This window comes from Rousettus aegyptiacus, unplaced genomic scaffold, assembly GCF_014176215.1.
Source record: "Rousettus aegyptiacus isolate mRouAeg1 unplaced genomic scaffold, mRouAeg1.p scaffold_m13_p_4, whole genome shotgun sequence".
Taxonomy (NCBI): Eukaryota; Metazoa; Chordata; class Mammalia; order Chiroptera; family Pteropodidae; genus Rousettus; species Rousettus aegyptiacus.
The window spans coordinates 148,736,583-148,764,028 of record NW_023416307.1 but is presented as its reverse complement, the minus strand read 5'-3'; the positions used below and the strand labels follow the sequence as shown (position 1 = coordinate 148,764,028).

The window sequence follows — 27,446 nt, the reverse complement described above, 5'->3', positions numbered from 1 at the left end:
AAATTTGGATGAGTGTTTCTCTTAGGAAGAAATTATTTGGCTAAACATATATGACTCGTGGCAGTGCTCTGAGAAAACCCCACTTGGGCTAAAGCACTTGCAGGACTAAAGTCAACAGTCCACTGAACAGGGCAGAGACCAAACATTTCGAGGACTGTCGGGACACAATGGGAACACACTGACCTTGGTGCCCCACCTTCGGCAGGACAGCCCAGGCAGGCAGCCCACACGTAACTGGCTGGGTTACCACTTTTCATCTTGGTCTGCCATCTATGCCCTAGAGACAAAAATTCAGATGTGGTGACGGCTGGTTAATTAAACTTTCTGAACTGGTAAAAAAGACTCTTTAAAAAATATATATATATTTATTTAAAATACATCAAAATGACAAACAGCCATATCCCGCAAGGCCTAATTTCACAGCAACATATGCTACAGTCATCTTCCCAAAATGCACTGTGGCGGATGGTGGGTTTTTAAGCCTGCCATTTAAAGGAATGTTCTACATTTCAGCTTTAGCGACTGGAAATGTGTTACAAAGAGCTCATCTTTGGAACAAATCTGTGTGCAAGACCAGTCAATTGAATCGCTTTGCCCATTCAGACACGAGAATACTGAAAATGGCAGAATCGAAAGAGGAACAGAGGAAGCACCGTTCGGATGACACTCTAGACCCGCCCGCCACAGCGCTGTGAAGAGCTTGCCAGAAGCCCCCCTTTTCAGTCCTTGGGAAGAGTTTTAACTTCATAACAAGTAAGTGCCCACACTTGGCAGGGTTCCTGCCTGTGTATGTTGCAAGCCTGCAGTATCGAGAGGACCCAGATGGTGACACTGTTCAACATGAGGTCTGAGGTAACTGGTTCTTAAAAGACCTGGAGCACAGAACTGCATCCAGAAAGTACAGCTGGGAAAAAGGAAAACGATGGGGTTTGGGGCTAGAAAAGACAAGTAGAAAAAAGCTTACAGCAGTTGCTTTTGAGGGGAGGCAGATGACGCAAACAAAGGCACAACAGAATTACATTCTGAGAGACGGGCTGGGGAGCAGAGAAATGTTCTTTTACGAGGAACAGGGACAGGAACGATGGATGGGTTGGTTCCCGGAGTGCTACTGGCTCTGCTGAAACTAAATTTACTCCACGTATGAAAGGGGTAATGAGTAAAGCTTACTCTGAACCCGGCCGAGTAAGCAGCACAGCTGGTTTAAAATGACACATCGGGGATTCTCCTGACACAACTGCCCCAACCAGTACACCTCGAAGTACGGCAGCCTTAAGCCAGAAGGCAGGGTCTGGGGGACAAGCCTTTAGGTAGGTCTCAGAACTGGCAACCGAGGATACAAAGAATTAGCTTCATTATTCACCCTCCCCCACATGCCCATCAAAAAGGTTCACCGAAATAACGATCCACTTTCTACCCCAAAATAAAAAGGCTAATTTGAAGACCGCCTTCTATATTACAGCAGTGGTGGTGGTGGCCTTGGTGGGAGAGCAGGAAACCTGTGTAGGCATCTGAAGATGCCTCGCTGGTGCGGAGTTCCGAGCTTCCTTGACGCTCCTGCTTGACCCGCTGGATCAAAGCGGAGAGCCAACCTACTCTCACCTCCAACCTGTCACCTCCAGAGAGGACAAAATGCGCCTGGTAGCTCTCCCTTTGATTTGATCACTACGTCCACAGACAACCCTGCCTTCCCTCCCCCTTTCCGAATAACTGCTCAACTGGAAACTCTGTCCTGAAAACTGGGTAATTTGGTCCTAGATAATTCAGTTTGGTGAATTACTCATATCACCAAATCCTCATTTCACCTGTCTGTAGACTGGTTCTTATTCTAGTCTCAACCCACCCCAGTCTGCACCCCCATACAATTTCTATTCCCCGAAACATCCTCAACACATTACTACATTCTGTGGCAAGAGTTTACAGAGTAAAGTTTAACCTCAGAATCTTTTGTTCAAAAGAAATCAAAGGAAGAGGCACAAATGTAAAACACCCTGCAGGCTGCTCTTGCCTCTCGCCAGGCCCTCCCCGCCCCATCTGCAAGGAGCGGAGCCAAAGCATCACTGACCTCCGCAGCCACCATGGAGTTTTGGCCAAACGAGACCCGTAACCGGACTCCAATCTGCCAGTGTGTGTGTATCACGAGAATCCATATGAGCGCCAAGTACAAGGTCCACACCACTCACACTCCAGTGTACATTTATCTTGAAAGGTAAAGCTCATTACTCTGGTTACAAAATCATTCTTATTCAAAATCGCTAGACTTTATAAAAATAATCTGTGGTATAAAACAATCTCCACACTGTGCAGAAGAATCTGTCAGGTGATATAACTAAATATATATGTAGAGCTTTAGATTTTTTTAAAGTAAAATTTCAAGTGTCGTATCTCTATTACATAACCTATTCTTTTATTTACAATGCTAGCAAACAACATTCCAATGCAAATGTGACTGGGACAGCCTCGGACTGAGCCCCTGCCCAACCCACAGCAGAAATTCACAGGACTCAAGACAGAACTCAACCACTTGCAGAAAACCCATCCTCACCTGCCTGAAAAGCATTAGCTAATGGGTCATATCTGTCATAACTATGAGCTAAAAATGTAAACTCTGAAAATGAATGTGACACTTCTCCACAGATGTCCAGAAGAGCCCACATTTGTATAATCCACTACAAACACACATATGTCCACATTTTTATTTCTTCACAAGTGCCCAAGCCCCAGACAACCTAGACACTCCTGGAGAAAAGGGCAGTGCAGGGCCGTCACCACGCACTGGCATTGAGAGATTATGCACTTGCGCTCATGAGGAAACGCCACCTGTGTTGTCATTACAAGCTGCCATAGGAACACATACAGTATCACTGGTTTAGGGGACTACTGGGTACACGGACTACCACAATCAAAAGTCCTGCTTCATTCATACCTGGAAGATATCGTCACGAAAATGTAAAAGCTTGGTAAAATGTAAATAGTGGTAAATCCTTTAAATTCAAAATCTTGTCCAAACCAAATTTACAAGTAGACGTAAAATGAGTATAAAATATTAAAACTATCCCACTAGATAATTTGGACTTTTATTTGATGATAGCTTATGGGTCTCTTGGACCCACTAGTTGTTTTTAAACTAGTCATTGAATTATTTGGGGGGGGGGGGTAGGTAAAACTTCATTTCTTTTTTTTTCTATAAAATTAAATCATTATCTTAAAAAAACGTTTCCAAGCCTTCTGAGGGTTTGGGATACATTCATAGGTGGATTGCTGGTTACAAATCAACTACCAGGAATCTTAAAGAACTATGGGTATAACCCTGAATTCATTAAACATTTACAAATCTAGACTGAGAAGATAAAACTTCACCAACTCAATTACTGGGCCTATTTCTTTACCAAAAACATTACAGTTCATTAAGACTTAAACTGTCATTACTTAGCTAAACATGTTAGCTACTGAGTATTTTATTAGTTCAGCTTTTGTAAACAGCAAAGGAAAACTCATGTCACCCAGATGAGAAAAGGCCGCCGTGCCCTTTCCTTTCTGGCTGCTTACCCTGGATGAGGGGAAGATGAGTGAATTCACTGTGCTTCTTGGAAAGGTGTGGTCTAGGGCCCCTGAAATGTGAACCAGGCCTGGCCGCCTCTCCAGAAATGGGCCATGAAGAACCCAACAAGCTACTGGAATAGCTGGGACTGACGATCAAACTGAGTTAACTTCTGGAAAATGCTTTCCAATTTCGATACTTTTCTAGTGAGTCAAGTTCTCAGGAACAATGCCTGGCTGTAGGACTTCTACAGTTTTTAGTACCAATCCCTAAAAACTACATACTTATGCTTTCTGTATGACTGAAAAACATCAAACCCTTGTATTACTAGGTACTAGCGAATTTACCCAGCTTTCTAAAAAAGGTAAAATTCCATTTGCAAGAGGGCATCCAGTCCTCCCCCTTGGATGGGACAGCCACCTCCCTGCCCTCATGGCTCAGAGCCTAAGGGCCACCTGGCAGGCTTTCTGATCCACACGCAGTACACGGGAGGCATTCAGCACACAGCTGGGCTTGCCACCAAGGAAGCACCACACACACAGCACGAGCGCGCAGTGCCGAATGGCAGGACAGCAGGGGGCAAGAATGTGGCCAACTGGAGAAGGGGTGACAGCAGAACTGCAAGATCACTTGCCTTGCTTCCAAAAGCAGGACGTGACTGGCCGTGACAAGGGGGTTAGCCTGGCCCGCAGGGGTAACGGAAGCACTATCTCGATGGCCTGGAGATAAGAGGCTCTTCCTTTGGTTGAGAACATGTGAGCGGGGGGCTTGAGCCTCCTGAAGATGTTCAAGGCGGGAAAAGGTCCTTGGTCTGTGCCCATGCGCCAAGTCGAGACAGATGAATCCTGAGTGAGGAGGAGCTGGCACGGAAGGGGAAGCCCCGCCCAGGCAGAGCTGAGAACTCTGGGCACCTAATGCGCTAACAGGACAGAAAGGCCACGCCGAACCACCAAGGCCGATGATGAGCACCGCTCCTCACCATCAGGTCTCCCCTTCTCCTAAGAATGGTCCATCTGCAGCCCTTGGCCTGAGTAACTTACTCTAAGGACTCCTGGAAGGGACAATGATCCCAGGGAAAAAATCCAGCTCGTGCCAGCCCCAGGATGCTCTAATGACTATGCCCATGGCCTTCCCTTCCCTTCTCTCCACTGACTTGGCTGCCCTCCGACGGTAGACAGGGCAGCCTCTCCCATGGGCAGGGAAATGATGCCAGACTCCTTTCCCACCAGTCTCCCATAGAGTTTGGGGAAAGAAAAAAGTAGTAGTTACGTGAGCTCCCTGGAAGTGAATGTCACATGAAATCTTTGTGAAGAAGAGCACAGGCAGAGGCCCTATAACCCCAAAAACACAAACCACGGCTCCATATGGTCACTCCCCAAAGAATACATGACAGCAAACACGCACCTCTTCTGTGGCAAAAGATGCACCCAACTCTCAGTGGCAAGCCCTGGAAAGAGATCACCCACCTTCCAGCCAGCAGCACCGTCAGGGTCTCTGCCTGATGGGTGCACTTCACACAGCATGAGGGGAAAAGGCAGCCTGAAGCCCAGAGAACGGGCACAGCCACCCCCCGGGATTCTCCCCTCTCCCCAGCCGAACCAAACAGGTACCATCTCTTGACACTGCATTCTGATGCCAAGGCACCCAAAAGATGCCGCAGGAGCAGCTGAGCACGGAGTCAGCAGAGGGGGCTGGCCCAGGTGAAAGGCCTGCTGGCCGCCGGGAAGGCCTGCCTGTCCGTCCTGCGTCCTGCCACGGCCAAACCTTCCACAGCTAGGCCAAAGCTTGCTCTCGTAAGAATCAAGCCGGCACGCAAAAGAAAAATCACCCAGAGGAAATCTAAAACCACACGGACAGGCTGGGGCGCAGTGTCCACGTTGGCAGGATCGGGGCTCATCATTCCTGTAGTGCATTAGCTACGTTTGTTAGTGGTTTATTGGTTTCTTCTGAGGGTGAAAAGTAGAGATGCCGGCACTGCCTGAGGAGAAAGCTAAAGAAATTAGATATGGCACTTTTCAATAAATATTTTAAAGCTTCTTAAAGAAATAAGTGAAAAAAAAAAGCAACTGCTGTAAGGCCTGTTTTGCTGTTAAAAATTATTCCAAGGGAAGAAAAATACCACAGCACAACATGATTAAAAAAAAAAAAAAAAAAAAGTAAACGACAACATAGCTTACCAAAAAAGCAAAAACAAAAAACCTGTCCCTGTAACCACCTTGGCCAGCTCACATTTTGACCCAGGAAGCAAAAACTGAGCTGACAGAGCGAAGGAAACCCACTTCCCACAGCCCCCTGTACCCAAACACACAAAGGGACACAGCCACGCAGCAGGCCCCCACCGCCATACAACGTGGAGAGCAGACGGCCCAAGGGTGTGTGTGGCACCCTGAGACCGCACACTCTAGGGCAGCGGGTGAGAACACACTCTGGACCCCTGCCCTGGCACAGGCTGCCCTCCAAGTCACAGTGGGGAGCCACAGGGACACTATGGACCCCTTCCACTATCACTGCTGCTAATTTCCTTCAGAAATTAAATCTCAAGTAAAATTACCTCATGCGGGTCTCTAAGGGCCACAGTTTTTCCAAGTTAAAGTGGGGTTACCTGTCATTCTGAACATCAATCAAATTGAGGGAAATATCTGAACCTCTAAATAACCAAAGAGGAGGCGCCCCTCCTCTCTTGTTCCCACCCAAGTCAACCTCTCCCCATCGCCCACCAACTCCCCCTGAAGATTGAGAGATCCAGTTCTAAAATAAAATGGTCTAAAGAAACCAGAAAGAAAAGCCTTCACAAACTAAGGTGATGAAGGCCGACTCGGCCCACACAGCCGACCTACAGCTGACGACCATGTACACAGGGGACTCGCCCAACAAAAACGGCAGCACTACCGAGAAGACGCACACTTTTTTTCTTTTTCTCTATTTCTTTTAAACTTTCTTGTCATAAAAGCCAACTTACATTAAAATATACTTATTACAAGACAACACAACTAATAAAATATATAATAAAACTTACACAAGTAGAAAATTCTGAGGTATTTCTGGTTTGAGGTGGTCTGTGGTCGTGAAGTTTTAATTCATTTACTTTTCAAAATTTAAACCTCGGAAGCCACATAGCAAAGCGTGTGTGTATATGTGGATGTGTGTGTTTTTTTTTAATTTTGCATGTTTCATAAATTAAAAAAAATTCAAATGTCGAAACAGCAGCATTAGAAACATTCACCAACTAGAGCAAGGTTATGGCGTAATAAAGGGTTTTTAGAATATGCACCACTTTAAGGGGTCTGGAGAAAGCCATGTTCGTGAGCCACATACAGGGGACAGGAATGTCCCCACACGGGGCACGGCCAGTGTTGCAGGACTCTCAGGGTCTCCAGAGAGGAAGGCCTCCGTGGGCCCCACAGGACTTCCTCTTGTCCTGGCTATGCAGGGTGCCCCCTGTGGGCACCTCCCTGAACTGCTCCAGGAGGAAACAACATATTCCGACTTTTCCTCCATTAAAGATATTTACAGCATCATGTGTTATGAAGAATGTACTCAATAGACCGTGATTTCTACCCTTACCTAACCTTAAAATAGGGCAGAAAAAAATGTTTTGTCCTATGCCCAAGCCCAAGTTAGTGGAAAAAACTGGTCAGGGCCAGCAGATGGGTCAGAGCCACACCTGCTTTTCGACTTTCTCCAAACCCCGCCCTTGCCGATAACGCTCAGCCTCCACTCGGTCCTTCCCCTCCACTCCCGGTTACCTGAGAAGTAGCCTCATAGCAAGGATGCTGCTCCGAACGTGCCCAGGTCCAGTGTAGCTCTGCTCCAGACCCCACCCAGCTCCGTCCTCCCCGCCAACTCCGGCCCAAACCGTCCTCCTCACCCCAGTTTTCCCTCGGTCAGGACAACACCCGTTAATCCGTGAAAGACACATCTGCTGTTCCTTAAACTCACTGTCTAAAAAGGGAGGAAACACAACAAAAGGGAGGGGGGAAGGAGGATGAGGGCAGAGAGGAACTGCTCTTTTGAGGAAGGTGTGTTTTTTATGTAACAGTCTTCAAAGGTTCCTCTAGGAAGAGTTTGCAGCATTAAGTTTCCTAAGACAGGAGAGATGGGTTTCTTTGTGTCACAGATTCTGAGATGACAAACAGAGAAAGCGGGAGAAATGAACCCCAAAGGGCAGGAGGTGGCCGAGGCTCTTCAGCATGGCGCTGGTTCTGCATTCACAGCTCAGCACCCCGACGCCTGCTGACGCGCCTGCTGTGGGCGATGCAGTGGAGCCGTGTGCTGGTAGAACTGATCCAATCCAAAAATAATATTAATAATAATAATTATAATAATTATAATAATAATAAAAAGTCAAGGTAAAATAGCAGCTGCATTTTATGTGTTTGTTGGTGTTATGGGATTTCCAAAACAAAACACAATTTTTTTTTTTCTTTTCCTCTTCAGATCCACTGAGTCTGGAGATCCACTCGTGTCCTGGGCTCAGATGCTCGACTCTTTAGGGGGCAGGTCCACGTTGGTGACAGAGGTCACCAGGGAGACGAGACAGTCCGAGGTAGTGCCGTTGACCGACCTCCGGATCAGAGCCACCCGTTCCTCCACGCAGCCTGCAGACAGGCGGGCCTCTGCGTCGTGGTCCCAGCACTCCTCGATGGTCACGCAGAGCTGGGCCAGGCCCTGCAGAGCCACGGGGGAGAGGGAAAGCTCACCCTTGTTAGTGTCCCTCAGTGAGAGCAACTGGGGGACAGCAAACCTGATGATGTCCCAAGGATCAGGCAGATCTCACCGGTCCCCGCCCCGGCCGCTGTCAGCAGGAGCCTAGGGGACACTGAAGGAATCTGGAGGCCGCCCCTCCTGGCAGTCACCATCCTGGGCCCACTGGCCTCCCTAAGAGAAAGTCCCCTGAACCTCAACATGGCAGGGGGTGTGCGGGAGGCGACCAGGCCACTCATGGGGCAAAGTGATAGGCAAACACTATCCTAGGAAAAGCCCAAATCACATAAGCGCCCAAAGTGTGGCGGTCACAGTGGGGACCAGAGGAAGGCACTGTCCCGCCCTACTCCCCGCAGCCCCTGGAGCACCCCCCTAAAGTCCAGGGAACATGGTGTGACACCCCGTGCTGGAGCCAACTGTGTGGAGCTGGGAAAGGCATTAGAACAGGCGAAATGCCCACATCCCATAGCTCTCTGCTCAGCACAAGGCCAGACCAAGACCTCTCTGGACCCTGGACTCCTTGTCAAGGAACTGGACCGGCTACCCCGGCATCTCTGCCTTGGGAGACTGAGAAAGTCTGAGTCAAAAAGCACAGATTCTGGCCCAGCCTCCATCTCACCAAGCCTCAGTCTTCTCCACTTGTAGCCCTGAGTTCCAGGGAGCGGCGTGGCAGCTGAACTTGGCCTCAACAGCTTGACTCCTGATGATACGTATGGTAGAATGCTAGCCCCCAGTGGCCCCAAGGCTGTCATCTTTCTGAATTAACCCTAGGGTGGACAGGGGAGGGGCTCAAGGACCTGAAGGCAAATATTCTTCCCACATAGGACATAGTTCACATAATTGGGGTCTTTTGTACAGTATCCCCAGATGGGAGGAGCCCAGATGCCACACGGCTCAGCCCATGCCCAGAAAATAAAGAAGGCAGAGAACAGAGATTATTTAGTCAGAGCTAATACATATTAACAAGCATTTACGTGGTAAGTGTCCTCCCAAGTGATTTATAATAACTCATTAAATCTATTACTACCCTGAGGAGACAAAGGCTCAGAAAAATAAAGCAATTTGCCCGAAGTCACCCTGCTACTGATGGGCAGATCCAGGATTCAAACCCAGATGGGTCAATCTCAGGGCTCCATTGTACGCGTGTCCCACACGGGGGCAGCCTGGGCCCTAACGGAGCTGACTGTCCGTCCCCATCACTCTCTGGGGCCAAGTCACCTTCCCGCCGAGCACTGAACCTCCCCAACGCTCCCCTGGTGGAAAAGAGGAAATGCACTAAGGGGCCTCTGACCTGGCAAAGGAGGAGGGGATGGCACTGTCCCACTGCTGAGGTGTCTCCTCTCTCCACCTCGCATCCCCCCGATCTCAGGCTCCCGCCACACGTGGAGGGGCTCCCCTCTCTGCTCCCAGCCATCTGCCGCCCAGGGCCCTCACCGGGTGCTTCAGCCAGTGATCCTTAATGGTGGGCCGCAACTTCTTGTGCACCACCACCTCCTGCAGCTCCTCCAGCGAGGGGTGCTGGCCGATCTCTTCCTCGAAGGGCAGCATGTACTCGTCCACCGGGCCTGGGGGTGACAGAGCCGGGCGGGGTCACCCCCATGTCTCACTGCTCCCTACCCATCCCTGGGGTGCTCGGGGCCCTGGCCTACTCACCATCCGCAGCCTTGCAGCGGGAGACGAGCTCCCAGAGCACCAGCCCCATGGCATACATGTCAATGCGCAGGAAGGCGTCCCTCTGGAAGTTGATGGCTCCCTCGAGTACCTCAGGGGCCATGTACCGCCGTGTGCCCACCTACAAAAGACGAGGAGGGTCTAGTCACCAACCACGCACCAATGCTCTCACAGTGGGCCAGGGAGCTACATCCTGGGTGCGCCAGCTGGGCCAGCGTGGCAGAATTCATAGCAAGACACCAACAATGACAGCAAGCCTTGATTCGCCATATTCATGGGACGGTCACAAGAGGTAACAGTGTAAACTGAACCTCAGTGATAATTTAAAAATATCACACACTCGAGACAGCAGCAATCTAACACGGAACTGCTGCCTCTCTACTGCGTCAACACCACGAGGGGCTACACAGATATTTTACTGAGATTAAGACCAAGAACAAAAGGAGAATACTTAAAAATAACAACAGTGATTGTTTTAGGATGATTTGCCTAACGTTAATTTTTAGTTACTTTTTCTAGGTTTTTTGGGTTTTGGATTCTTATATTTTTATCTTATTTTCCTCATTAACTATAACTAAAAAGAAAAAGAGAGTAAGAAGGACTATGAGAACTAGTGGACAAAACCCTAATCGGAATCCACATTTCTCCGCTGCATAGCCTGGGATGCTCCACACTGGTGAAAAGCACTGTCCTCGGAGTCCTCGGACAGCTCTGTACTCACACAGTGACCCTCGCCCCTGCACCCTGCCGGCTGAGCATCAGAAGGGCCCTGCCCACTCCTGTGCCAGCCCCCGTTGTTCCCCTGAGGCCTGTTACCTGCCCGTGGGTGTCCCCTGGAGGTTTCCCTGGCTCAAACCGAACAGCCAGGCCAAAGTCAGCCAGCACGGCTGTGAGGTCGCTTTTCAGCAATACATTCTTGCTTTTAAAGTCCCTGTGAAGACAAGTGGATCGAGATGAAGATGAACACCATGGTCCAAGCTACACTGCTCCTGGCCTCCCATCCTGGCTCCCGAGACACTGAAGCCTACACCCCACAGCTCTCGCAGACGCCCCACAGCAGACATCCTACCCTATCTGGGGAGCAGGGCCTGCACCAAGTGGAGTTCCACAAAGCTGCAAAAGCAGGAAGCTTTGGGATGCCCCCTCCAATGCCAGTATGAAAATCCCTCATTGCCCTCCTTCCAGAGCTGTCAAAGACACATCTACCTCAATCAGCTGGACAGACTCCATCCCAGTCCCCACAGTGTCAAAGGCCGGCCCCTGCATCCTCCGAGGGATTGAGGGCAGGTATACTAGCCTGGGATGCGAGAGATTCACAATATCTGGGATGTGAGTGAGCACAGAAGTTTAAATGAACTTGCCTTGGTTTCTGTGCGGGCCCCTGAGGGGCTCAAGCCCCACCGCGAAGGAGAGGCAGAGCCGGGCGCTGGCATGTGCGCTCAGCTCCGCCTCTTCCCAGCAGGACTTCTGCTCCCCAGTGTCCCCAGTGCCCGTCTCAGCCTTGCTCTGAGGATCAAACTGAGGGAACAGCAGGTACCCATGCTCAGGGCCACCCTGGCACACCTGCCATGTGCTAGTCTGAACCCTGGCGTTCCAGGCTCGATCCCCTCCCTCGTGGCCACAGAACCGCACTAAGCTAGGTATGGCTACGTCATTCTGCACCGCCGTTTCTCCCCCTCTGTGAGACGGGGCTGAGGAAAGCGGCACCACCCCAGGGGCGGTACTGAGGGTCAAACGAGCTGCCATTCTAAGCAAGCAGAGGAGTTAGCACAGTGGCTCTCATGGTTAGTCCAAGGACCCCAGAGGGTCCCTGAGACAATTCCAGGGGACCTGCAAGGTCAAAATTATTTTCATAATCACTATTTGCCTCTTCTAAGCTCATTCTCTCAAGAGTTTAGAGAGTTTTCCAGAAGCTACATACATATGATGTCATCACTGACAGTTAATGAAATGTGTGTGCACTAATACAGCAAATACTACCAACAGATATAACCGATCTATACAAAAGTTATTTTTAAGAGTAGAAACAGATCTGAACCGAAGTTTGAGAACTGCTGAGCGAACTGTAAGTAATGGAGTCAGCACTTCCCTCAGGTGGCCACTGGAGGGCACCAGAAAACCAGCCTGGGGGGCCAGGCCATGCAGAGAACCCGTGGAAGGCAGAGGAAGGGCGGCAGCAGGCAGGTGGGCCCAAGTTCCTGGGCAGTCACTTCAGACACACCAGAGTGGCCACGCGCGTATGAAATCGAGACACCCGCTCCCTTCCCCAGGCTCCGTTCTTGCTCTCCAACCTTCTCTGCAGCTCCAGGCCAAGCACTGGGAGGGCGACTGCTAACCCAGGTACCTGTGCGCGATAGACGGCTTGTGGCCCTCACCACGGCACCAGGGCACGTCTTCGTGCAGGTAGGAGAGACCTCTTGACATCGTCTCTGCCACGTGACACAGCTCGTTCCACGTGATGATGTTCCCCTTGAGGTAATCCGTGAGGGAGCCCTAGAGGAGACAGCACAGGACTTGGGCACAGGCTCCGGGGACGGGACAGGACAGGATAGGACCAGCCCAGCCCAGCCCTGGCCTGGCTGGGCTCCTTTCCTGGGAGACTGGGATGGATACGGAAGGTACATGAGGCCAGGAGGGGTTGCTGGTGTTGCCGGGGGCCAGTCAGAGATACTCAAGTCCACACCTACAGCTGAGTTACCTTCCTGTGGAAGGCCGCCATGGGGACCGTGGCCGTGCTCGCCTCGTGGGAACCCATCTCCATGGGGTGCAGCTCACCTTGTCGTGGAAGGCCGTGATGAGCCACAGCTCCACCTCGAGGTTGGAGCCTCGTTTCTCGGCAGCAATGAACTGCAGCAGGTTCTCGTGCTTCATGCCGGGCGTGCTGAAGATCTCCCGCTCACTCTGCCACGACTGCTTGTCCTGAGGCAGGGACGCAGCTGAACGTCACCGCCACCCTCACTCCACTCACCACCCTCTCCCTCAGCCTGAGCATCTGTACGGGAGGCAGGCAGAAGACCTGGGCTGAGCCAGGCCCTGGAGCACAGGCCAACGAGTGATCTCCAAGACCACTTAAGACCAGCACCCGATTTACAAACGGGCCCACTGAGGCTCCGGAAAGGGGAGCGAGTGACCGAGTATCACCCAACAAATGAGAGACAGAGCTAGGCCTGGCTTTGCTAAGGGTCCTGGACAACTGCTTACGGCAGCCTGGTATCCAGGGACTCTAAGCAGAACCTGATGTCAAAAGCAAAATCCTGAAAACCAGAGTAGATCAAGATTTTGCAAATCAAGGTTTGCAAAACCCTACCCTAGCCTGTTGATAAATGTCACCACTCTCAAGAGGGCCTAATTCTCCCTCATCCCACCTATACAGGCCTGGACTTCCCTGGGCCTGAGAGCTCAGGCCACAGTAGGGGTGGACAAACTGGAGCCCCTCAACACTCACCTGGAGTGGGAAGATCTTGACAGCCACGAAGTCATTCATGAGTTGGGCCTTCCAGACACAACCAAAGCGCCCCCGAGCCTTGATCTCCAGCAGCTGCAGTGGCTTCAGGCCCACCAGAGGGGATGGGGGTGGAGGTCCAGGGTCCTGGGGGCAGATCGGAGCCTAACAGGGCCTGTCCTGGCCTCGCCACCTCTACCCCTGCCCTGCCCTGCCCTGAGCCAGCTGCCTCACCTCATGGATGTCCACGTGGCCATAGGGGGCTTTTCGATGCCGGTACATCCAGAAGGCCAGCAGGACGAGGAGGGAGAGGCCCCCAATGGGCAGCAGCGAGTAGGCCAGCACCGTGAGCAGGGTGGGGGCTGTCGGGGGTGGCTCGTACGTGACTGGGGGACACACGGAGCCCTGTGTCACACAGCCCGCCCACTCCCACACTTCCACAGCCAGAGAGCCCAGCAGCCATTCTCCACCCAACTCAGGAGCTGAGCTCTGGGGCCAAAGAGAGGCCCAGGCCTGCTCCTCCCACGGACTCACCTTCTGGGCCCCCGGCCTCAGGCAGATGGGTGAAGCGCTCATTGCAGAAGTTGCCCTCGCAGCAGCAGAAGTACACCTGGGGGTTCTCCTCGGTGGCCACACACTCCTGCCTGGAGGCACACGGTTTCCCACACGCGCTTTCAGCTGAGGGACGCGCAACTCCCCAGAGCCTGTGCCGCCAAACCCCTCCTTCCGGGAAGCCCCCCGGGGCCTACAGGGGCGCAGCGCACACCCACCTCCAGAGCCGGGGAGCCGGGAGGAGGGGAGGCCAGGAGGGGCGGGTGCGCGCCGCGGTACCTGTCGTAGCAGTTGAAGTCGTCCAGCCAGCAGCCCTTCTTGACGAGCTCGATGGTGCCGGAGCTGTTGCGCCAGGACGCGTAGCAGTGCAGCCGCTTGTCCTGCTCGCCCTCGCAGCGCTCCAGGCCGCTCTGGTTGGTGCGCTCCAGCTCCCAGTTGGCGTTGTAGTAGATGCACTCCCGCGTCTCGGCCTCCCCGCGCCCGGAACCTGCATCCCCCCGGGAGGCGAGAGGCCTGCTGAGCGCTCCACCCACCCCCTGCTCCCTGTCCTGGGCCCTGGCCACCGGGGGAGGCTGAGTGGTGGGTGCCAGGCCCCGAGCCACCCACCCATTCGACACCTCTTAGCTTCCTGCGTGCCCGCCGGCACCAGCCCCCAGCTCCTTCTCCCCGGGCCCAGCCAAGAGGCGGGAGGCAGCAACGCCGCCACCACGGAGGAAGGAGACGCAGCCAGCCAGGCTGATGGCGCCGGCTAAACCTGAGGCTCCCGGGTCGAGGCTGCTTCCCTGCAGCAGCAGCAATTAATGGGGGTCCCTCGAAACCCCAGCGCATGCCAGAATCACCGTGTAGGGGTTACGGGTCCAGCCCAGACCCATCCACGTGGGACAGGGGGCGGAACCACATTTCTGATCACCCTGTCTCAGGTGACTGATACAGGCCTTTGGGTGCCTTGACCCACCCTTGCCACGGTCCCCCCCAGGGAGACACTGCTGATGTATCCAACTCTCTCCACCCCCCCCCCCTCCTGTCCAGACTGGACAAGAAGCGAGGACTCTCTAATATCCTCTCTACCCGGCAACCATTCCCAGCGCTCAGGAGGGCTGGGGAAGGTCGTCAAAAACGAGGCCCTCGTGCTCACGGTAAGGCTCCCGGGCACCACAAGGAATGAGTGCCCCAGGCAGAAGGAAGGCTGGCTGGTGGCTGAGCCACAATAACAGACGATCCTCCCTGAAGACGCCTATGGGGGGTCTCCACCAGCTCCTGTGCCCCCTTTTACCCCCTGCACAAGTGCCAACCAGGTGGCACAACACTTGGACCCCCAACCGCTCCTTTAAACATGGCCTCGAACATTCACCAAATCCATCTTTCTCACTATTCCCTCCAGGACAACCCCTCGTCCCAGACTCAGATCTGCCCACTGTCCCCAGACCCCACGCCCTGGGGCGGGAAGGAGGAAGGAGAGGACAAAGGAGGCTCTCTGGCAACAGGTTCTGACTCCTCGCCTGACGTCTTGGCGGAACCTCCCAGGCCTCCGTTTGGGAGTGCCCTGCCAGCGCCCCTTCATGGGGCACCCCTGATCAACGGCAACTGTGGCATTTACCACTTCACTGCGAAAACCCAATGCACACACCTGAGAGAAGAGCAGTCCCGAGCACCCTCCCACGCTCTCCACACTTCCTGGGCCTGCCATAAGCCAGTGACCTGACACCAGCCCTGGCTGGTCTCCCCTACAACTATTCCCCGCCCAGGAGAGAGGAAGGAGGGGTAGGAGGCATCCCCATGGATGGACAGCTAGCCAGCCCGCCAGCAGCCAGGAGCCATGGGCCCTGCTTCACCATCCAGCAGCCGGAATGGCTGACTGGCGCAGCACCCCAGCCCCTGGGGAAGGCAGAGCGGCCTGAATCCCGGCACGGCCCAGGGCTTCCTCTCCCTCTACTCCACCCCACCAGAGGCTATCCTGAGCCAAGAGCCTGACATCCCATGGTACACTGAGGGAGCAGGACCTTCCATCAGGTGAGAGGGGCCCCCTCAACAGGAGTGGCCATTCTCTGGTCAGACCCCATCTCTCTTTAGTGATGAGAAGCTCCTTCTAGAAGGGCCTGGCCAGAGGCAAGCAGCCAATTCTCAAGGGTTCAGACTATCGCCCCACCAGAATACCAGTGTCTAACCACAGCTCCGGCTATCCAACCCGATGGGAGCCTAGACTCAGGCACAAAGAACAAGTGGGGTCCCAACCATGTGAGCAACTAGGATCCAGCCTGATCCACAGGAAGGGAAGCAGTGTCCACAAAGGGGCTCACGCAGGGGTGCACACCGGCTTCCGCCAGCCAGGCCTGCACCTAGCTTAAGGCTTATGTATGGTTTGAGGGGAGAAGCTGAGGGGTAGAACAGGCGTAGGTCTGAGACCACACGCTGCGTAAACACACCAGGGCCAGGACCCGGGCTGGCACCCGCAATGCACACAGGCCCCTTATCCAGCTGCGGCAGCACCTGGGGGCTGGGCCATGCAAGTCACCCAGTCCAGAGAACACAGGGCCTCCTATTCCAGCCTGGAGCCCGTTGCAACCCAGCGGTGATTCCAAGAGGGGTCGCAGAGACTGAGACGTGGGCAGAAAAGGGAGCTGGGCACTCCCCCTCCTGCCTTCCCTCGCTGTAGTCACACCACGTTGCCAGGCCCTTGAACATGCTTGGCTGCTTGGCTTACTTAGCACAAGTGAGTACCTCTGGCTGCAAGATGCTCCCCACTTTCTCTTCTAAGTTTCAGCTCTTCCCTCTCCCCGGAGATCAGGCAAACTACTTCCACATGCCTTTGTGCTTCCTTCAAAATCTAAGTTATCACCCTCGACTAATTGCCTGTTGTTTAAAGGACTATTTCAGACATGCAAAAAGTGTAAAAATAATGTAACCAAAGATAATTCTCAAGAGAAAATAACACAATGAACACTCACCTAAGAAATAAAACATTTTGAATATGCTTGACAACTGCTTTTTAAATGTCAGGCTTCCCCCACCAGACTGCAAAGCCCATGAAGATGGAAGCCCTGACTGTCTCGAATGCTAGAACCAATTCTGGACATGATGGATGGATGGGTGGATAGAAGGACCCATGAACAGAAGACATCGTTACTTCCTGGCTAGGGCAGGATTTCACAGGAAGGAGACAACAGAAGGGGTGGACCCAGCCAGCTGCCCTAGCTCTAGGGTCCCCAGGGGAGTTTCCACCTACATTCAGACAAGCAACAAGCCCCCTGCAAAGTCCAGAAGCCAGAGCAAGGGAGGCCAACAGACACTGAGAGTGGCCGGGTTTCTTTCTCCAGACCACTGACCAGGCAGGGACCCCTCCAGTCATGACATAAGCAGGACCCACGTGTTTGAGATTTCCTAGACTCACATCTGACCAAGTCTTCCTATGGGTGACCGAGAATCACAACCACGAGCTAACAGACTTCAGTAAATCCTGGCTCTGACACTTCCTAGCTGTGTGACCCTTACCAAACCACCCCATGCCTCAGTTTCCCTGCTTGTAAAAGGGGGGAAACAATAGCCTGTACTTCCTAGAGCAAAATCAGTTAATACATTTTAAGAGTGGTTAGAACAATGCCTGGCACGTTAGCTGTTCTATGCCAGCCATACCCCTCCCTTGCTGCCTGTGACAATCCTTCACAACGCAAGTGTCCCTGGAAGGCCAAGTGGGGACTGTGCATTACCCACGCTTGCATTCAGAGCCTCAGGGGGACCTGAGGAGATCACTGACTCCATGCCCCTGCCACAGCACATTCAGGCTGAGGCCAGCTGGAGACCCGGGCCTCCCCTTCCCCCCTCCTCCCCGGTGCCTCTGCACACACTCAGCTATTTATAGCCTCTGGCAACACTCCAACCACAAGGCCATCTCTGCCTTTTAATAGACACAGGGCTCCTGCCCACACTCGCTGAGCCAAGGCACCCATGCACAGGAGGCTCCCCCCGACCTCCAGCACACTTTCCCATCCCGAAGGAGGAAGCTGTGCTTTCAGTATAAAGGTGCCAGTCCCCAGACCCCTGGGCAAGGTACTCACATCCCTGAGCCACAGCTAACCCAGAGGAACCAGCTATATACAAGTGGCAGTATCCCCAATAGGCAGTCCCTATGTTCCAAGGGGCCTACATCTAAGTGAAAAGAAGCCCCACGCTCCCCAAGTCCTCAGTACAGGTAGGGCTGAGAAACCCCACTCCTGGACACACCACCACCATCTCCATCAACGCCGCCGCCACCGCCACCACCACCGCCAAAACCCAGCCCCAGGATACATGCGGATTCCACTCACAACCAACATTCCAGACAGCTGGCTCTAAAGAGACCAGTTCTGACACACAGGGACAAGCACCAGGATGTCTGCTTCCAGCTGGCTCTGGACGCACCTCACTGTGCACTGGGGAGAAAGGGGGGATCCTACCAGTGTCCTGCCTGTGAGGGACTCAAAGCGCAACGAGGAGAGGGAAAGTGCCGGGCAGATGGAGAGGAGAGGAGCGACTAAGGCAGAGCCTTTGGGGGAGGATGTGGCCACGCCCCCATGGGGTCCCCGGCTCTGTGCTTCGGGTGTGTCCAGTGCAGCCAACATCTCCCAGAGGAACTTCGGACCCCAGTGGCCAGCGGGCCACGGCACTCAACCTTGGGCTCCTGGAGAAGCACACAGGGAACGGGTGCCCAGCTCCCTGGGGGTGCTGTAGTGTGGCGAGAACGGGATGGCACCCCCCACCACACCCGCCTCAGGCGGCGCAGCCCCCAGGCCTGCCCAGAGAGGCAGACAGCCACCAGGCCCCTTCCTAGGAGGCTCCTGCCTCAGGCTCCCCTCCTTGTCCCCTCAAAGGGCGACCCTGCAGTTCAGCTGCCTGGAGGAGCCACGGAGGGCCTGGAGCCCTCAGGGTTAGGGGTCCCAGCGGTGGTATCCAGTATCCGTGTTCACGACTCCACTCCCCCAAGCCACACAGCGGCATCATCGCCATCTTCCCCACAACCAGAGTTAGAGGCTGGGTGTGGGTGGGCACTAAGGGAACCTAAATGGAAGGGGGTGGGGTGGGGTGGGGGGGGGGGGGAGGCTGAAGCGTGAGACACACACATGTGCACACACACTGTGGAGAGGCACATGTGTACGATGGGGTAGAAAATCCAAATCATACCCACATTTCGCCTTTGAACTTCTTTATATAAGAGACTAACTCGAGTATCTGTGTCCAGCGGCCAAACACAATCTCTGACACATTTCTCTTTTCCATTCACCCATATATTTGTGAGCCATCCAAATTGTTACACTTGACTTACACGCACATAGCAGGCCCAATACCGAGCACTTTAAAAATAACTTATTTAATCCTCATGACAACCCTGTGAGGGTCCTCGTTATCCAGGTGAGGGACTGAGGCACAACGAGGTAAAGTAACCCAGCCAAGGTGTTTACTGCCAAAGCCAGGTCTGGAGCCCTGGCATTTCCTCTCAGTGCCGCGACTTAAGTCTCCATCCTCCTGCTGGGCCTTCAGGTTACTTACATTTGCTGATTTAAGCACTGCCACTATGAATTCTCTTAAATCCTCGGCTGCCAGTATTCTTGTGCTCACGTGTGTGGGCACTGCTCTAGTGTACACACCTGTAGGTTAGAGATGCCAGGTCATGATGCAACAAGCATCTTCAGCCCACTGGATGCTGTCAAACTGTTCTCCAAAGTGGATGTACCAATTTATGTTCCCAATGGACTAAGACACCACTGAGCAACACCTTCCCCATCCGATGTTTGTTCACCTGGTCAGCGTAAATGGTATATTACAGTTTTGAGCCCCATTTCCTGACTGCCTCTAAGACTGATCGTCTGTGTTTATTAGCCTCTCCTTCTGAGAACGGCCTGTTAACATCCTTTCGCATTTCTTTATATATTCTTGATGACAGAACTTTTCCCTCTTCGTTTGCTCTTTGCCAAAAAAATCTTATATTTGTCAAAAAGTCTATTTTGATGCTAACATAGTGATATGACATTTCTTGTAATTAGTATTTCCAATTTATCTTTCAATTCTTATTTCAAGTGTTTCTGTTATCTTTTTTTCCCAACTCAATCTAACGGAATCTTTGACCCAGAACTGAATTCTATTATATTTATGATTACCTCTATGTTTAAATGTTTTTTCTCTACTGATACCACCGTTGGATCATCTCTTAATTCCACACTTCAGCCAATTCTGGTCTGAAAGTGATACACTCCACTTTTATTCTACTATAGACTATCCTTTACATTTTAATGTTTACATTTATGCTAAAAACCTGAGGTGAATCAACATCTCTACCATCCCTCGTAGGAATTGTTCTAACTCCAATTACCTCTTCCCAACTGACATTTAACTAGTTTAACATAACATCTGTGTTCCGTATTTACTGTTATTGTTGTTCTCACATGCCTCCCAAAGCAGATACTATTTGTTGGATACAGCTGATGTTTTATTTTTCCGTATGTCCACTAGCTTGTCTGCCCATCCATCCCTCCTGCATCTCTGTCCTTCTCTCTGGCACCACTGTCCCTCTGAAGAACATCCTCCTTCCGTAAATATCTTCTGGCACAGAAGCCTTAGTTTGCTTTTCTGAAAATGTTATTTTGCCCTTTTTCCTAATTGATAGTTTAGAAGAAAATTAACTTTGGGGTTCAGTTATTTTCTCTCAGCATTTCAGAAATTCTATTCCACTATCTTCTGAGTTCTGCTTTGTCACTGAGAGATCTGCTATTAGTTTGGTTTTGTAGATATTCTGTCTTTTACCTCTGGCTGCTTTCTTAGGTCTCTTTGCAGTTTCACTACAAGCTATGTGCCTATGTAGACATTTAAATTTATTTCCACTGCTTGAAAGAATACGCTTTTAATCTGATTCCTGTTGATTATCATTTCTGAAAAATTCTTGGCTTTTATCAATTTGAATATTACATCTCCCAATTCTGAAATTCCTACCACAAGTGCATTAGACCTTCCCATTCTGCCCAGTCCTTAACTCCACTTTCATATTTTCCAATTCTGTGTCTAAACACCACTACAGATAAATCCATATAGTCTAACTTCCAATTAATTAATTCTCCCTTTAGCTGTGTCTAACTCACTGTTTAGCTCTTCTACTTAATTTATAAATTCAATTAATCTATTTGTTAATTTCTGAAGTACTATTTTTAAAAAAACACCTTCTTGGTCAATTTTAATACTTCTGTCCTCTTTCACAAATCCTTATTTTATAATTCCATAATTTAACTTTTGAACATCTATTTCTGCCATTTGTTTTCTGATGATTCTCAGTCACGGTATCTTATTTCCTTGTGTGTTCTGGAATTCTGGATACTGAGTTTATGTTCAACGGAGCCTTTTGTGTGTGAATACTGTAAGGCAAGTTTGAGAGGGCAACTTTCCAGTGATAATTTATATTTTTGCTCCTCTAAGACATTATAAATCTGGAACAGCTTTAATTTTTCAACTTCAAGTTTCCCAGAGAACACATATGGTATAAACCTTAACTCCAAGCTCATATAAGCAGACCTTTGGTTACAAATTCTCATGAGAAAAAACCTGCCCATACCCACCCACCAACCTAGGCCAAGACGATTTCATTACTTTCTCCCTTTGTCAGCAAAAATGTTTCTTCTAGTCCATACTTTCACTAAAGATATAATCCTGTAGAAGTCTTATCACATGAAAGACTCGGTCTCAATTCCGTATCTTACCTTCTGTGTCTCACACAGTGCTACTAAATCCACATCTCTAAATTATGGAGAGAAGCAAAGTCCCCCCTCGCCCCCCCCCCAACCCCGGAATAGAGCAGCTTTAGCTAGTGGAGATATGGAGCTCTACTTTCCGGCTCCCTCTTGCTTTTCACTTAACTTTCTTATACATGCAGCTATGCATATGCATTTATTATGCTTTCCCCAGCATTCCTATGTGTCTTGCATGAGGGTTTTTCAGCTGTTTTGGTCACTATTATTGGCAGAACTGGAAGTCCAGGAGCACTTTCCGAAGGAGACAAGAGGAGATCTATTTGCCTTCAGAAGCCCAGCCTAGGAACAAGGAATCCAGCCAGATCACCTCAAGTCACTTACAACTTCAACTGTGTAAACAAGCCCCTGGCACCATCCTCCCAGAGAACAAGGTGGTCCCGAGCCATTCTCTGGAATACCTGCCTTTCTCCAGGCCGCACCATTCCTGAAAAATACTGGAGAGAATTTCCAGGTAAAGGTCAAGGATTACATATAAACATTACATTTGCTACCTCCTGTATCCCAGTAAAGTCATAGTAAAAAAGAATTTTTTAAGGTATAAACCCATAAGGACAAGAACAGGAGAGAAACGCAGAAACAAAAGTCGTAAGTTAGAAAGCAGGTACCTGAGTGGTCAAGGACCCACCCCACCAACTCCTAAGTTGGCTGTGGGGAAAGCTGAGAAGCAAGAGGATATCCACCACGGAACCTTATAAAACTCAGAAATTTGTGGCACCAGATGTCTCTGGAAGAATGGGATACAGATGAGCCCAAACACAAAAGGGTCAGTTGGTAGACGCTCAGGTCTTACTACCCCCCATCATGACTAGGGACTGACCCTCCCTGACCCAGCTGAGAGTAAACGGTTATTTCCTAAAGATGATAAAATAGAGAACCTCCGGATAGGGACGAGTAGACAAATTTGAGGGTAAAGGTACCACACTTAAAGAGGAATACAGAATAATAGACCAAATACAAAAAATAAAAATTAAAAAAACAGTTCTTCTCCCCCCGTGGCTCCTAGGATATTGGCAGCCAGGCCTATTTCGATCCCCATCTCCTCAAGAGAAAACAGAAGATGCTTCAAAAACAAGCCAATCAAATCACCCTACAGTTAGTTGGCAAGTTCCACTTACAAGCTCAGAGCTTTCAATCAGTATTCGGGTCTATCCTTAAATATGAACAGGAAAACCACTTAACTGTAAGACAGCGATGTTAACAGGTAAAAACAACAACAACAACAGCCTGGAGAAAACAGAAATTATGCAGGGAGAAGATAACTTCAAAACCTCTATCAATATACTCAAAGAGATAAAAAGCAATGCACCCTTGAAGAATGAATAGGGAGGCATTACTAAAAGAGCAGAGAACAAAAGAGCTCTCATTATATATATATATATATATATATATATATATATATATATATACATACATACATAATGGCAGAAATGAAAATCCACAAGAATATTAAGAATATTAGATAATATTGAAGAAATCTTATAAAAAACTAAAGCAAACACACAAAGATATAGAAAATTGGAGAGAAAAAAGACAAGGAATTTGAAAGCCCAGTCTAGGAAGTTCACTGGAGTTCTAGAAAGTGAAAACAAAAGAGAAAAAAATCAAAGACCAGCATAGTTGATGGAAAACAGCCTGCCCACCAAGGCACATCAGTGCGAAATTTCACAACAGAAGGGACAAGATTCTATAAAACATTAAGCATTAGAATGGCTTTGAACCTCCAGCAGCCAACACCTGGAAGCTAGAATACAACTCTATTCCATTCCATCGTCTATTTAGCTGTCTTGCACCAAAGCTTACCGTTTTAATTACCACGGGTTTACAATAAATCTTGACATTCAGTTGGGTGCACCTTGTTCTTTTCCTTCAAGGTAGCCTTGGCTCTTCTTGGTCCCTTGCATTTCCAGATTGTTTGATTCTCAGGGTTAACTAGAGATTAAACCCTAAAGACCTTTTCTGCATCTACTGAGATAATTTTGTAGTTTTTCTTTACTCTGTTAATATTAAGTGGGCTAATTCAATTTCCAATTGTTATATTAACTATTCATTTTCTGGGGAAAAAACGCTTGGTCACTACATATTACTATTTTTACATGTTTCTGGATTCTATTTGTGAATGTTTTAAACCATTTCCCACTTGCCCCAAGAATACTCACCAGCAGTACTTGCAACTGCTGTGTTTACCGTAACTCGCGGATCCCAGTCCTAACCTTACCCCCCAAGTTTGCCACAAAGATCTTGCTTTTATTACTAGTTTTGCATCGCTCTGGTATATCAACAGTCTTTGGAAACAAATGACATCACTCTATTTATAGCATTCTGTTTTTAGTAGTGGTATTTCCATATATTAATTCTTGATAGCCGAAAACGTCAAATCCTAGAAAACAAAGCATTCCTATGTGTGATGTTAACATCGTTCTCAAACAGTTGTTCACCGGAGATTCATTTGATGCATCCAATTTATGCATACATTTGTTACATTAGGATTAGAGACAAGCACTGTTTAGAAATAACTCCAAGAACAGTTTATGTATTTTATTTTCACACTGAAAATCAGATTTGCTTCCATCTCAAAAAGCATGTTTATATAAAATTAAATTGATGCTGGCAGCAAGCTGCACTTTTTTTCTAAATGAGAAATGCGTTAAGGATTTGTGCATTTTATGTTCATTAGGGATATCAGTTCTATTATTTCTCCTGCTCCATGTTCCCTTATCCCTCTTTTATCATCTTTTTAATTTCAGAATTCTTCATTACCTTGAAAGTTATAATCTTTCCATCTTTTAGTGGTTACTCTAGAAATCACAGCAAGCCTTCTTGACTCATCACAATTTAACATCAACGGGTAGTTATACCCTCTTTCTGAGCAATGAAAGAACTTGTAAAACGATTAAATTCCATTGTCGCTCCACTCTCAATATAGCATCGTTGTCATGCAGTTTGTTTTTACATGTATTTCGAACTCAATAACACAATTCTCTCACAAAATAATTGAATATTTATCATTTTCTTTGTTCTTCATTTCTTTCTGCATCTCTGACCTTTCGTCTAGATCATTTTCCTTCTGTCTGAAGAACACTCTCTTTACTTGGCACCTACATTCTTGAAGGATGGTTTTACTTGATATAGAATTTTAGGTTGACTATTATTTCTTTCAGTACTTAAAGCGATCACTCCAGTTTTCTGGCTTCCAGTGTTTTTGAGAAGTCAGTTGTCAATAAATGGCTCTTTTGATAACAATGTCTTTTTCCTCTGGCTGCTTTTTAAGATTCTCTGTCTTTGGTTTTCAGAAGTTTGCCTGTGATAGAAACACAACAATTTTTATTATTTTTATCTAGGTTCACAGGGCTTCTTGATTTTGTGGCTTAATGTCTTTCGTTCATTTGATAAAGTTTTCAGATATTATCTCTTCTGCCTCATTCTCTGTCCTGCATTTCTGTGGCTCTTATTACATGGATCGTAGATCTTCTCATGTCTTTCCATCTCTTCTACATTATCCACCATTTTGTCTCTCCATGGTTCAGTCTGTAAATGATCTTCTGATCTATCTTCCAGTTCACTGATTCTCTCTTCAGTTGCACTAACCTGGTAAAATCATTCACTGAATTCTTATTTTCCATTAGTTTACAGGTCAGCTCTGTAACAGATTTTTCATTTGGTTGTTATATATTTCTCTAGCTCTCTGATGAAATTCTCACTCTCATTTCCTTGACAATAGTATGTGTATTATAACTCCAATCTGCAGCTCACCTAGGTGTGCTTCAACTATAATACTTCTGCTGGCTATTTATTTAAAATGACTAGCTAGTCATTAGATGTGCAAAATTGTTCGCAGAAATAATTTAAGGTCTAGAATGATGTTACATGTGCCTCTGGCAGGCAGTTAAGGGCACCATTCATTCCATAACCTTTTATTCCAACTTTAGAGTTTATCTTCTTTTGGCTCTCCCTCACCCCCTATGTCTATGAGATTCCAACCCAAATGGAGGGGTTCGCTATACCCACCCTGTTTAGAACTCCAATTCCTGTCTTCCTAGCCTCACGAGGCTATCAAATGCAATTCTCAGCCTCTCAGTTGCCCATCTGGAAGGACTGAAAACAAACTCAAATGTCAAAGTCACTACCCAGTAAAACAGTAGTGAAAGAGCAGACAGCATGCAGAAGGAGATAAGGAAAGCAAGGGTTTGCAGAACAAGTCATCTCGAATGGTCTTGCCTACTTCTTCAGCCAATTGTGGCAGAAGGTCATGCAAAGGAACGAGGTGTGCATTCGGCCAGGAACTGAGGCTCACCAGAGCCCTTTTTGCCATAAGACACTTCTCACCAGACTCTAAAATAATACTTCGCCACATTTCTCTCATATCTTCTACCACTATCATCACCACATATGAAATCAGGATCCTGCCATGCCGAGATCTTGTCAAATTCACTGAGGTCACCAGTAAATCCCTATTACCCACAGCTCCTCAGCGACCTTTAGCAGGTGGCTCAGTGTCTCTGGAGAAGAGAATTGGCATGGAGCACAGCAAGCAAGCACACACAGAGACACACACAGTACATCCAGCCCAAACCCAGACCAGCACATTCTGGCTAGTCCACTGCTACCCACATCCCACCCCTCCCTTCCCTTGGCTCTGTCAGCACAGTAACCAGGAGGCTCAGACACAGACAGCACCTTCTCTGGCTCTCAGACACCAGCCAGTGGGAGTGAGCACCCTCCCTGTCCCGTCTGAGTCCCCCTCCAAAGGTGCGCTATTTCCAACCTCTGTGATCTAGCATTTCTGGAAGGGAGGGGATTCTCACAGGTTGCTAGAGGGCTACCTTCCATCTCACCCAGCTTCTGCCCCTACTGCCACCACCTGGGGAGCCTCGTGGGGGTGGGGGTGGGTACAAAACCACATAGCCATTTCTCAGTCTCTATTAAAATTTTTAAATACACATGTCCTACAATCCAGAAAGTCCTTGTCATCAATTCTTGAGAAACAGTCTGCATAAACTGCACACAAACAGAAAGTCCATCAACACAACACTAGATAAAATGTAGTCTATATCTAAACTTTCAAACTTTACAGCTATTAAGACTGAGGCAGATCAATGTATATTAGAAAGACTACCAAAACATATCTCTGAGTTTAAAAAGCCATGAAGTCACAATGCGGACACAAGTCACAAACATGATGAGCGAAAGATGAATACAAACAGTTCATTGCGTAAGACTCTATCCACATAAAGCAAAAAAACAGGCAAAACTGACTTATGCTGATAGAAGTTAGCATGGTGGTTACCCTTAGGGATTAGGGGTAGAGACTGGAAGAGAGCAAGAGAGGGCTTGGTGGGGGGAGGGGCTGGTAAATTTCTGATTCTTGATCTGGATGCTGATTACATGGATGTATTCAGTTTGTGAAAATTCATCAAGCTGTCACTTATGATAATTACATTATTCTATATGTATTTAACATTCCAATTAAATGTTTGAAAAAGGGCAACAACATTTTAGGTTTAAAAAATAAACCTCTCTATCTCTCTACGTACTCCAACAGGTGCACAGATAAAATGTCTAGAATAGATGCCAATCTGAGAAGGCTCACCTTTGGAGGGGGACTCAGATAGGGGGCAGAAAGACCCTAGTTTTATCTATACCTAAATTTTTGCCATTGTATGTATATCTGTAAAACTAAAAATTAATAAAACTTAAAATGGGAAAAGAAGTTATGGCCAAAGTGACCTCTACTCCCCAAACTATACCCCAGGATAGCTAACCAGGAGACCCTTGG

The 27,446-nt window shown here is 49.1% G+C and overlaps 1 protein-coding gene across 4 annotated transcripts in view; it reads right to left on the bottom strand.

Annotated features, from left to right (window-relative positions):
* Nucleotides 1-351: 351 nt before the first annotated feature.
* ACVR2B (activin A receptor type 2B) overlaps nucleotides 352-27,446 on the bottom strand; it is a 34,285-nt gene continuing 7,190 nt past the window's right edge. The window contains exons 2-11 of one of the 4 annotated variants that reach the window (XM_036218646.1): nucleotides 14,187-14,394; nucleotides 13,890-13,999; nucleotides 13,590-13,717; nucleotides 13,359-13,502; nucleotides 12,689-12,832; nucleotides 12,258-12,406; nucleotides 10,730-10,844; nucleotides 9,896-10,034; nucleotides 9,677-9,807; nucleotides 352-8,206 (exon numbers count right to left, since the gene is read on the bottom strand). In XM_036218646.1, coding sequence (XP_036074539.1) covers nucleotides 8,012-8,206; nucleotides 9,677-9,807; nucleotides 9,896-10,034; nucleotides 10,730-10,844; nucleotides 12,258-12,406; nucleotides 12,689-12,832; nucleotides 13,359-13,502; nucleotides 13,590-13,717; nucleotides 13,890-13,999; nucleotides 14,187-14,394 — 1,463 coding nt within the window. In that variant the 3' untranslated portion in view covers nucleotides 352-8,011. Of the gene's footprint in view, nucleotides 9,808-9,895; nucleotides 10,035-10,729; nucleotides 10,845-12,257; nucleotides 12,407-12,688; nucleotides 12,833-13,358; nucleotides 13,503-13,589; nucleotides 13,742-13,889; nucleotides 14,000-14,186; nucleotides 14,395-27,446 lie in introns of all 4 variants that reach the window. The other 3 variants (XM_016124037.2, XM_016124038.2, XR_004950326.1) reach the window with 3 other exon arrangements.